Raw genomic sequence first — 12,693 nt, 5'->3', positions numbered from 1 at the left:
AGAACGCTCCAAACAAAACCGAAACGGTGCCCGCATCTGCGTGTGTGTGTGTGTGTGTGTGTGTGTGTGTGTGTGTGTGAGACGGGGGAGAGGAGTTGATCTTACCTGCAACATAGTTTGCGCTTCTGTGTGTGGGTGGCCGAAGAATGGAAGAGAAACTGCCATGGCCATCCAAGCCCATTAAATCAACTCCCCTTCCCTCCGACTCTCTCAACTCAGTCATATTCTATAATACAATGCAAGGTTACAGAGCCCCAGTGAAAACTAGTTTCCCAGTTTCACTCTGACCCTCCATCAATGTAGCCAGCTAGATTGTAGGTTACCGGCTTCTATCCTGCAGGAGAACTTTGAGTCTCGGGAGACTCAGGGTTTCTTCCTGCCGCTTCTCTCAGTGCATCTTTCATTTGCTTTTCTTTGTAAAGCCAGGGCTCCTCGGCTGCCTCCCAGAAAGTCCTGCGCTCTGGCGCGCCGCACCTCGCCTGCCGCAGAGCGGCGCGGGCTGTAGGCCGGGCGCTAGGACCGCGGGGAGCCCGGGCGGCCGCGGCGCTACCTTAAACCCAGCCCAATGCCGCTGCCTGCGCCACTCTGCGCGCCGGCGGGGGCTGCGCAGGAGGAGCGCTCCGCCCGGCTACAACGCTCCGCGAGCCGGCGCGGCAACACCTGTTCGCGGCAGCCTGGGCGGCACGCGAGCTCCCGGACGCGGCTCTCCTCGCTCGCCGCTCGCCACCCGTTCTAAGCCAATGGACATCTGCCGAGCCTCTGGAGAATCCTGGATACTAGCTTTGGACGCCTAAAGTTTCTTTTTCTTTTTGTTTTATTATTATTATTTTTTGGAGGGGGGACCGGGAGGGGAGATTTGTCGCCGCCACCAACGTGAGATTTTTTTTTTCCCCTTGAAGGATTCATGCTGATGTCTGCAGAGTCGGTTAGAGAGTAAAAACAGCGCATGCCTTCCTGGAGTCAGGATCCGTAAATTCTGACGTAGCCCGTGCATCTTAAAAATCCCTATAATAACGCCTAGGCATTTAAGTTGCTATGGTCATTCTGATCTCAAACCAAATGGAGAAACTACGGATGTTTTTTCCTTATTACGGTCGGATGGGATGAAGACCTTCCTGCCTGCTAAGAGCTGGGGATCTACCTATAGAGATACATAGATATGTTTATCAGTATGTCAGTGTGTGAGTATAAAGTGGTGGTTTCTTAGACTATCAGTGGTTTGACCTTGAACCTGTGCCAGTGAAACAGCAGATTACTTTTATTTATGCATTTAATGGATTGAAGAAAAGAACCTTTTTTTCTCTCTCTCTCTCTGCAACTGCAGTAAGGGAGGGGAGTTGGATATACCTCGCCTAATATCTCCTGGGTTGACACCATCATTATTGTTTATTCTTGTGCTCCAAAAGCCGAGTCCTCTGATGGCTCCCTTAGGTGAAGTTGGGAACTATTTCGGTGTGCAGGATGCGGTACCGTTTGGGAATGTGCCCGTGTTGCCGGTGGACAGCCCCGTTTTGTTAAGTGACCACCTGGGTCAGTCCGAAGCAGGGGGGCTCCCCAGGGGACCCGCAGTCACAGACTTGGATCATTTAAAGGGGATTCTCAGGCGGAGGCAGCTATACTGCAGGACTGGATTTCACTTAGAAATCTTCCCTAATGGTACTATCCAGGGAACCAGGAAAGACCACAGCCGATTTGGTAGGTATACCATTAACCCTTTAGTGTCCATGAGATGACATGTTGAAATTATAACTACCAAGAAGGTGGTGGCCGGGTGGGGGACGTGGAAAGGGTTCTCCCCTCCTCCCCTCTTTCTCTGTGTCTCTGTCTCTCTCTCTCTCTGTCTTGCCAGCTCCGAAAACAAAATGCCTCCGGAATTGCAGATCTGCTGTTGGCACTGATGCAAGTATACACTGAAAGGCCCCCTACTTTTAATTTAAAGGGGGGCATAATTTATAAATATAATACAAGCTTCCAGTTCTTTTGCATCAGATACACAGGTTTACGAAGTTTCTTTTGAATGGACTGATTGCACGAGTTTAAAGCTTTAATCATTAACTACTAAGAACTTAATGCAATTTCTTGAAGGCAGTGGGTACCTTGTGCCCAAATTAAGGTTTTTTTCCTTTCCCCCTTTCCTCTAGTAAGTATACTGCTTGAATTGTATATTAAGCGCATTGTTTATTCCCCCTTGTGAGGGTCTGAAAGCCCCATAGGCGAAGGTTGCTGACGGATTGTCCTGTTGGGAGGATTAAAGTCATATTTTAGGCTCCGTGAAAAGCAGGGGCAGAGGCTTGGGGAAAATGACTTGGGAAGAGGCAGGACGCTCAGGGGTTTTTGTCTTTCCAGCTATCAAGTGATAACCTCTGCTTTTAAATTTCCATAGTGTGCAGCCCTGTGTAGGTCTCCTGCGTGGCTCTGTGGCGTGAGTGTGTGCGCGCGTGCAAACGCTGCGAGCTAATTTTAAAGGGCATTCCGAGGATTTCATTTTTCAGCGGAGGGTATTTGTGACTCAGCACTGAGGGCTGCAGACTCGAGGGCTGGTGGCTCTGCCCACTTTATGCCTGCACACACGTGCTTGCCGGGGCACTCTGAGCCCAACGGCACGAAGTCAACTACACAGTCCCAATTGGGTAGACTCTTGAGTTTTTTCCTTACTTAAAAAAAAAAAAATTAAGCGCCAGTTTGGGCAACTAGACTGTTGGAAGGAGTTAACTTCTGAGTGAACCCACCTGACAACACTTAAACTAGGTCGTAAAAAACAAAGTCCTGTGGTGATTTTTCTTCCTCATGCTTTAGTGCCAGATGTTGAACACAATCTAAACTGTATGTTTAGCTTCGTGCGGCTGCGGATGATGCCAGAAGGTGAGGAGGACTTAGGCCTGGGCTGGGGATGGTCCCAGATCCACGAGGCCCAGGATTTGCTCCTCGTGCTCACCCCTGAGCCCAAGCCCAGAGCTGAGCCTAGTAGTGTGAAATTGCTCTGGCCGTCTCCACTCGCTGCTTAAAAAAAAGTTACAGCTCTTTGCTTTGCAATTATTCAGTTGAAATATAACTATCCCCTCCCCACCGCAGAAGTAAAGGTAGATTCTGGTTGTTGCAAAGAGAAGACTAAACTTTACTAAAAGTGCCGTTTCCATCTGGCCTCTTTAAGGGCTGCCACCCTGCCTAGCGTTCGATACCAGAACAACAGGCAGTGGGCGGCCCTGGGTGGGCGAGCGAGTGTGTCCGGGGCCGCGGCGGCCACCCGCAGGATGTCGGGGCCGCGCCGACCAAGGCGAGCGGCGTGGGCGGCCGGCCTAGGTGTGCCAGGCGGCCGGAGCTCCAGCCCTCCCGCGCTCGCGGCCGGCAGGTGCCCGCTCGGCTGCCCGGGCCCCGCGGCGCACTTAGCGGCTGCCCGGCCGGCTCCGCGCGGTCCTAAACGCGCTCGCGTTCCGGCTCCCTTTCCGCCTGGCTCGGGTGCGCCCTTCAGTGCTGCGGGGACCACGGGGGCCGGGGGGCGGCAGGCAGGGGCTGACACACTTCTGGCCGCGTTTAGGGAATCTGGTTTTTCATTTTGGCCCAAGTTGAGCCCCTTCGCTTTCTCTTTGTGTGTGAGGGTGGGTCTGGCGGGGCTGACAGCCGCCGCCACGGGCTGCGCGGTGGTTTGCGGTGTGGGAACGGCTGGAGGCGCGCGCAGCGGCAGGAGAGTTGGTGGCTGGGACAGAGGACGGGCTGGAGGTCGGACCCCTGAGCTCCCCTGTCCCATTCCGTGTCGTTCTTCTGAAGCACGCAGCCGGGTTTTGGAGACTCGAAGGGCTCCGTGGTGCCCGGGAGGTGGGTCGGGGGCCCCTGGCCGGAGCCGCAGGGGAAGGAGTGGGGGTGGGGGGGACAAAGGGCCGCGGAGGCGGGCGGAGGGGGCGGCGTGCTATTGTTAACCGCTTTCCGAGAGCAGAGCTCGCGAGCTCGCCGATCGCGATCTGGCTTTCCCGCGCCCCCGCCTCCGCTCCGGCTTCACAGCCGGGGGAGCCTGGGGTGTGCGCGGGAGCGCGGCGGGGGCGCACGGCTGCAGGGGCGCCGCGGCGGGCCCGAGCCGGTTTTATTGTCTGGATCAGCCGAGCCTGTCTTTGAGAGACCCTGTTAGAACTCCGGTGCAGCACGACTGGGCCCTGGCGTGCAGAGATTATGGGATATTCTAGTTGGGGCTCCTCCACGTACCCCTTCCCTCCATGAGCATTTTTTTTTTTTTTTTTATGCAGTCACCTTTAGGATAGGACGTTTGCCACATGCAATCGAGTCATTAGAAATCCCGTAACTCTGCCACTGGGGAGAGCGCGGATGCAAGGGCGGGGGCCACGCGGGAGGGGAGGGCAGGAGAGGCGCATTCTAGGGTGAGCGGATGAGGACCGAGGCGGGCTACAGTGGCTCAATAGAGACCGTTAAACAAAAAGCTAGACCCCTCACCCCTAGAGGTCAGAGAAAGGTGTTGTCAAGGAAGTGGCATCTCCACTCCTTAGACGCTCTCGGTACAGTGTTGGGGGGGATGTGGGGGCTGGGGGGAGGGGCGAGGGGTAGTGTTGGATGGGAGGGGAGCGGAAGCCCCGGCCCAGGTTGGGGACAGGGGGCGCCGAGCCGCTAGCTAGCCCGTCCGCCTGGCGTCGGCCGAGGGGGAAGGGCGCCCTGGCCCTCCGCTGTGCCACTCACTCTGGCTGGGATGGAGTTGAGTGGGTGGCTGTGCGCAGTGGGGGTGGGGAAGCAGGGTGAGGCAGGAGGGTTATTTAAGTCTTTCATCCGGTTGCAGTGAGAAGCGGGCCCCGGGGGTGACAGCAGTGCCGCGGTCTCCTGCTGCTGCCGCTGCGGCAGGTCCCAATATTAGCAACCTCCGCAGAGCGGTGGTGCGTGTGCCGGCAGCCTCCTACCCTCGCCTTCCCAGCCCCGCCCGGAACGAGGCCGCGGCGGCGCTAGGACCCCGCGGCGCGCGCGGGGAGGGCGGAGGGAGGGCACAGGCGCCAGGAGGGGGCGAGGGGGCTGCGGCGCCCCGGCTGTGGCACACCTGGCGCTCCCGCGCGCCGCGGCGGCCTCACCTTGGGCCCTTCTCCTCCTCCGGCAGCAGCCTCTCCTCCGCAGCCCGGCTCCCCTCTGGGGACTTCATCCTCACACTCAGTTTCTCTAGAAAAGAGTAACTGTAGGTCGGGGGTGGGGTGGGTTTACACCTTGATTAAAATAGAAGGTGCATTTTCTACCTGAAATCAAACAGCAGAAGGAAACGTGCTGGAAGAAGGACTTTTGCCGCCCCCATGCAGCCGCAGGTGACTGCAGCTGCTGGCAAGCTTGGCAGTGACACAGCAGCGGCAGTGCAGAGGACGTGGGGGTGGGGGAGTCTTACTGTTCCAGCAGGAGCTGCAGAGGTGACAACTTAGGTGGGACCTTGAAGGAGCCTTTTTTTTTTTTTTTTCCCTCGGGTTGGTGGTGTGGAGATAAGATTGAACAAGGAGAAAAGGAACTTGGCAATTGTATCTCTGTGCAGTAGGCTGGGGGAGCGAGATGTCTTGTTTCATCTGTATATCTATATACCTATATATATAGCTCACTTTTAAAGCACTCCAGCCTTGCTAGATGGACAAAAATGTGAGCAGAAAATCATTTGGGGAAATAGTAATGTAAAATAATAAAAACACGAACGCTGGGCCTGATCTGCTATTTAACTTGCTTGGGAAACCTAAGTCTGTTCCCTTTTTGGCTGGAGTTAGGTAGCTCTGAAAGGCCGGTCTTCATCAGGACCTCAGATGAGCACCCAAACTGGGGCTTCCATTCAAAGGGGGGTCAGGTGAAGGTTTAACTAGAGGGGACAAATATGATAGTATGATATTTTTAAACAGGTGTTTAAAACTTATTTCCAGGGTTTTGAACTTTAATTCTGTTCTATGTATTTGACTCTTCAGTGTCTCAGGAAAACACTGGGTGTTTAAGAGATGGTTTCAGGATTGCTTCAGGTTCTGGAAAAATTGGTGGAGTTATAACTCCCATTCAGTTAGTCATTTCCTATATAAACTCTATGAGATGTGCTCAAGTTGCTACGGATCCGAACTTACCCCGGTGCAGGATCTGAGATGGTTGATCTGGCAGCCCTGGTTCGAGCTTCTCTGGGTGAGCAGGAAGCTCTGCAGTTCCGGAAGAGGCTTAATCATGAATTTTCTGCAGCCTCATGCCCTGCCCCTCTCGACAGTCTGCATACATTTGCGTGGTCTGAAGAGTGCAGTTCTGTAATGCGTTGGGGGCTCTTAGGTCAGAGAACCATGTCATGAGGGCCAGAGTGGAGCAGCTCTGACTGCCTTGCCCTCCCGCTGCTGGCCTTGCATGGCCTTGGAGGTGAGGCCCAGCACAGATGGGCTCTAGGGGGCGGTGCCAGCTTTGGGATAATGGTCCATGTGAACAGAACTGGGGCAGCCCATCAGCTCTGGGGATAGTCACTAATAGTGAGTCTGGGGCAACGAGGAAGGTCCGGTGTGGTGATTTTCCTGAAATAGTCCAGGCATTGACCTGGTCTCTCATGGACCATGGATGATCTCACACCTCATCAAATCCAATGGGGTCACAATGAGCATGTCCTCATTTGGAACTGTTGACTGCTGTGGAAGAGAACAAAGAAATGACGGCAGTCACCGACCCTGTGCTTCCCATGTCACCCTATCACTACCCATTACTGTGGGCCTTCTGAGCTAAGGATGTCAAGGCTGTGTCTGCCCAAAATGAGCGACAGGCTGTCATGGTACACATGTGTGTGCCACAGTTCTAATTTTAGACACAATCTCATCATTCCCTCCCTTCCTCCTCCCCTCTTCCTTCCTTCTTTTCTTTGCTCTTTCCTTCTTTCCTTTCTCTCTCCTTGATCATTAAACATTCAGATGTCTCTGCACAGAAGGCTTCTCCTGGCTGTTATTGATCCAGCCCCCTCTGCTGCCCAGTCATGTGAGCAGATAACATGTGGAGTGGGTTGTACTCAGGGAGTGTAGTTGGAAGCACTTGCCTGGCACCAGCTCCACCCCAGAGAGAGGTGAATGGACCTGGTTGAGGTTATAGAATTTATTGCGGACAAGAGGGTACCAGGAATGATGAGGTTTCTGGTCTGGTTGGGGTGGGATCCTGTTGCGGGGTTGCCAAATCTTCCTGACCTAACAACAGTGGAATTCTTTGCATGGGGGAGAATGACTGTGACTCCTACGTTCAGGTGGTCTGCTTGTCCTTGCATCACTGAGGTGACCATAAAAAGCTGGGCTGTTCTTTTGAGGTCTCTATTTTTAAGGAACTGCAGAGAAATGGGTGGTGGTTTGAGGTGATGAAATCTTTTCCACCTGGGGTCACTAGGTAGTTCTTCCTCGCTTGGATAGCTTTTTGGAGACTTATCTCAGTTATTTATTTTCTTGGGAAACCTCTGACTTGCCTTCAGAAACCCAGATGAGCTGCCTGTCTTTGGACTGCCCATACCCTGAACAGCTCCCTCTCAACTGCATTCGCCACACTGTTGTTATGTTTATCTGTTTACGTGTCCTTCTTCCCAACAGATGGTGAGCAAAAATTTGAGGGTAATAGGACCTAGGCTATATCTGGTTCATCTTTATATACTCAATAAATGGCATGGTGCTTGGCTTATAATAATCCCTCAATAATAGCTTCTTAAATGAAAAAGTGAACGAATATGAATTACAGCTGTCTTGTCAATGCCAGAAAAAGAAACTAGATAGATATCTTAATATCTTCATTTCTAAATTATATAATAATAATACTTTCAGAACTCAGCTATATGAAAATGGTACAGAAATCACAGAAACATTAAAAAAGGTAAAACCAAATGTAAGATGTGCATAATAGTTAAGGAAATAGGTTTTGGAGTCCAATTGCTTGGGGGCTAATTATTAACCTCCTTAAACCTCAATTTCCCCATTTGTACACTGGGGATTAGAATATTGTAATGCCTAGAGTTGTTCTGAGGATTAAATGAGAGAAGGCCTCTCATTTGGCATAGACTAAATGCTCAAGAATTTTCACTATTACAATTATCATTGCTGCTGCTGTTATTTTTTTTTTCTTGATGTTCTGCAGACCAGCCAGTGAAAAGGTTTTGTGAAATCACATACACCTTTTTCTTTGTTGGACCTCATGGGCAACATTGGCTAATATTCATTATTAGTCCTCAGCTACTCCGTGTGCAGGGAAAACAGAAAGATCATCACATGCTCCCTTAGAAGCTGCAAATATTTTTTAGTTTTATGATTAAACCTTTCCTTATTGACCTGGTAAATTAAATCATTCAGACCTCAAAAGGGGCCAAATGTTTTCTGCATTTCATCTTACGACGAAAATTGAACATTAATTAACTCCTTACATTAATTTCAGGGTATGTATGACCCACATTTTGGTGTGCTTTCAGGTAACTAAGAAGAGATTCACATACATGTGACTGCTAATAATAAAAAAAGCCACAATTTTAATTATTTTGACTCAGAAGAATAGTACAATGAAATAAAATGCATCAAAAAGTGAGTGCATCTCATGAAAAATGAATCTCATGGAAATATTGCCTTATTCCCATTTGCTTTGGAAGTAGGGAAGGCTAGTAATAAATTGGCTTCTTTTAGATGTATTTTCCCTCATAGTCATAGATTATCAGATTCAAAACACACTTTGTAATTTCACTTTTTTAAATATACTGTTTAACATCCTATTAAAATAATTAAATTAAGCACAAAATAAATTTGTTACATTTTGTCCTTATAAAAGAATTAGGAATACCCCTTTAGAAGAAATAGCTCTTCTTTTTTACATCACCTTGGAATGGTTTCCTCTTGGGTTGATCCTTTATTAGATTTATGCTGTTCATGTCTTCTTTTGATTGCAGTACCAGTGTATTTTGTGAGAGTTGCAAAATTAATTGTTGAAAAATTCATGTAAGTGCTTTTTTATTAGTCACATGAGACTGACTATAGCACATTGTTACCCTAAGTTTTTTTCTGAACTCTTAAATGTAAGTAAAATTTTTAATATTTGAAAGTATTTTTAAAACAAGAACTGAATATTTGATATGCATTAATGTAAGGTTTACATAAAATGTAGCACTTTAATTTACAATAAAAAGGAAAAAATGGCTGAGTACAAATAATATTAGCAGTGTCTGGCTGGGCATGGTGGCTCACACCTGTAATCCTAGCACTTTGGGAGGCCGAGGCGGGTGGATCACGAGGTCAGGAGATCGAGACCATCCTGGCTAACATGGTGAAACCCCGTCTCTACTAAAAATACAAAAAAAAAAAAAAAAAAAAATTAGCCCAGCATGGTGGCTCTCCCAGCCTGAAGTCCCAGCTACTCCGGAGGCTGAGGCAGGAGAATGACGTGAACCCGGGAGGCGGAGCTTGCAGTAAGCCAAGATCGCGCCACTGCCCTCCAGCCTGGGCAACAGAGCGAGACTCCATCTCAAAAAGAAAAAAAAAATTAGCAGTGTCCTAAATATACTGTGGGCTAATCATCTTATAACCACACTATAGTTACAGAAATTGAAACTGCTGTTGTGTGGCCATAAAATTGTGGATTTATGCCCAGCTTCGGTGTTATTCTTAGTGAGGTAAGCAAGGGGAAAGAAGGAAGTAAAATAAGATCATTGTGTTGATTTGATTTTGGAATACAGCATTCCATGCCTACTTTAAATCAAGAGCAGTATTTATTTCTTCAGAATATTATTATTTTAATTGCTTAAGTATCTCTTTGAGGTTTAGATAAGTATAGCAAAAACCAATACTTTGTTTAAGCAAAAATATTTGGGATGAATTTGGGCAGTTTTAGTTTTCTAGATAGAGTTAAAAAAAAGTTAATAGAGAGCTGGATAATTTTCTGTATAAACCAATCAAGGCTTTAGTTAGCACTTCATTCTCTTATTTTGAGAGACCATTCTCTAAACAGAATATATATATATATATATATATATATATATATATTTTTTTTTTTTTTTTTTTTTTTTTGCTACTTAAACAGGTATTTATTTCTCCCAGTTCTAAAGGCTGGGAAGTCCAAAAGCAAGATACTCACACACATATACTTCATGTTTCTAAAGTCGAAATAGGTTGTCTTTTTTAAAAAAAGTATTCTGTTTAGTGAATGGTCTTATGTCTCTCAAAATAAGAGAATCACAGACAGATGCTTAACTTCATGTTTACAAAGTGGGTGTAGATTGTCTTTGTCTTAAATTCTACTCTTTTAAGTTAATTAGATTATGTACACACTGGTTTTTCTGTCCTATTACTTCTTAGCATATCTATGTAGATACTAACTTTTTAATTTTTAAAATGTTTTGTTTATTGTGTAAGTCATGTTGGTAAGTATTTTTGTATCATTGTGATAAGATAGAATTTAGTTGAAAATCAATTCTTTTACACAGTGATTTTCAAAGAGAAGACACTTCTTTAACTAGCATGGGGTTATCCAAGTGGGGAGCTGGGCTCAGTGTCCTCTCCAAAACCCCAGGGATGCTGGGACTCTGAGGACATGCTCCGTGATCTGACCTGTCCTCTGCCTTCTACCCTTTGTCTACAGGCATTCTGGAATTTATCAGTATAGCAGTGGGCCTGGTCAGCATTCGAGGCGTGGACAGCGGACTCTACCTCGGGATGAATGAGAAGGGGGAGCTGTATGGATCAGTAAGTACTGGAGGGGCTTCATCCAGCTTTATGCTCCATGTTTGGTTTGAACAGCTGTCTTTTCTCTGGATTAAAAAGGGCCAGAAATGCAACTGAGTCTGTTTGGAAGGCGAGTGTAAGTTTTTACTTTTTGAGGAAAGCCATTTTATTTTTATTAATAGATAAACAGCTCTGCATCCTCACTAGACCAAAGTTGCTAAGAAAATGCTTTATTTATATGCCAAACCATTTTAATTATCAAGTAAATAAAAAAATTTACAAGTGTGAAAAATCCCATCTCCTTGTATTGAATGAGTGTTATTTTTGAAATGAATTGAAATGATCTCCTCCTAAACTTTGCCAAGCATTGTAATTAAAACTAGAAATAGACCATGCAGTGAATCTAAACTCTCTCTGAGCTACATCCAAGGTTTTCATTATGCAGAGAAGAAGGGAGATGGAAATTGTTGTCAGATATTTTTGTATGTGAATAAGAAGATTACGCTATTGTAATTATTTGCAAATGTTATGAATTTCTTTTTTTCCCACTCACCATCCCCACTAGGTTGTAAGGTCCTCATGGGAGACAGTGAAGAAGTATTTATTGTGCTCTGCCAGGTGCCAGACAGGCACTGTTCTAGGTGCTGAGGTGTGAATGAGACAAAGTCTACTCTTCCACTCTGTGGCGGGGACTAACTTCCCATCATGGTATCACTTTACTCCTATTAATGCAGTACCTAAAACACAGTGCGTGGTACACAGCAGGGACTTAATAAATTTTTGCTGAATGTATAAGTATGAATAATATATACTAACTTGGGTTTTCAACATTCAAACTTGTAATGAAATTAATCTTAAGTGTTTCTCTCTTTTTCTTTTCTTTCTTTTCTTTTCTTTTTTTTTTGAGATAGGGTATTGCTGTTGCCCAGGCTGGAGTGCAGTGGTGTAATCATTGCTCACTGCAGCCTGGAACTCATGGGCTCAGAAGATCCTCCTGCCTCAGCCTCCTGTGTAGCTGGGACTATGGGTGTGCATCACCACATGTGGTTAATGAAAATTTTTTTGTAGAGACAAGGTCGCACTATGTTGCTCAGGCTGGTCTTGAACTCCTGGCCTCAAGTGATCCTCTTGCCTTGGTCTCCCAAAGTCATTTATCATTGCAGTTACTGGTGGTCAAATGAGAATTTAATCCATGTTTTCTGAAATATGGAACTTTAGTTTACAAAAAGTTGAAAATGAAAAGAAGCTTAGAATGAGAAAAGTTTTGGAGTTCTCAATACACAGAAATGAAGGGCAAAAATTTTTCTAGATATAATTTTCTACCATTAGGCTTGTAAAAATATGTATATATAGATACACACATACATATATATAAAATGCTAAAATGTATTTGTAAGTATAGGATTGACTTTAGCTTTGTAAACATAGTGGATGGTTTAGGCAAAATTATTAACTCCCTACACAACTTTTGTGAATACCTTTAAGTGTGAAGAAAGGTAAGATACAAGATAAAGGAAACTTCCATTAAAAAAATAGAAAATGATGTTCCTTTTTGTCACAACTTCAGTGTTTTGTTTTTTTTTTTCTTTTAGGTATGTAATGTGGGTTTGATTGGGTCACAGTTGAACTCAATAAAATGCTTTTTTTGTGTGTGTAGAAGAGAAGTTCTGATTTTTAGTATGTAGATGGAACTTTATCACAGTGGCCTCCAAATTTTTTGATCACGTATCCCCACCAAAAAGATTTTTTTGAATATGCACCTCAACATATGCATTTCAAATAAATATACTTAATTTGAGTATGCATCTCAAATATTAAATTATTTTAAAATTGTAAATCTCAAAGTATAGTTTGTATATGTTATTTTATAAGAGATACAGCAAAGTAAACAATTTTAAAGAATAGAATGAATGAGGAAACCTAAATAGGGGCCCCACTCCAAGGATCACCTTGCACACCCCTCTGAATTTTTCCCGGTTGAGAGCTGACCAGTCTTTCAGATGAAATCACCAGCATGATTCAGACTCCTGTGGTTTATTGGTTGACAAGGAGG

The 12,693-nt window shown here is 46.2% G+C and overlaps 1 protein-coding gene across 1 annotated transcript in view; it reads left to right on the top strand.

Moving 5' to 3' along the window:
- Positions 1-579: 579 nt before the first annotated feature.
- Positions 580-12,693, top strand: part of FGF9 (fibroblast growth factor 9) — a 31,254-nt gene continuing 19,140 nt past the window's right edge. The window contains exons 1-2 of the mRNA XM_055244004.2: positions 580-1,695; positions 10,558-10,661. Coding sequence (XP_055099979.1) covers positions 1,419-1,695; positions 10,558-10,661 — 381 coding nt within the window. The 5' untranslated portion in view covers positions 580-1,418. The remainder of the gene's footprint in view (positions 1,696-10,557; positions 10,662-12,693) is intronic.

Source organism: Symphalangus syndactylus, chromosome 15 (assembly GCF_028878055.3).
Source record: "Symphalangus syndactylus isolate Jambi chromosome 15, NHGRI_mSymSyn1-v2.1_pri, whole genome shotgun sequence".
Lineage (NCBI taxonomy): Eukaryota > Metazoa > Chordata > Mammalia > Primates > Hylobatidae > Symphalangus > Symphalangus syndactylus.
The sequence above is the reverse complement of the archived record's forward strand: the minus strand, read 5'-3'. Positions and strand labels throughout refer to the sequence as shown.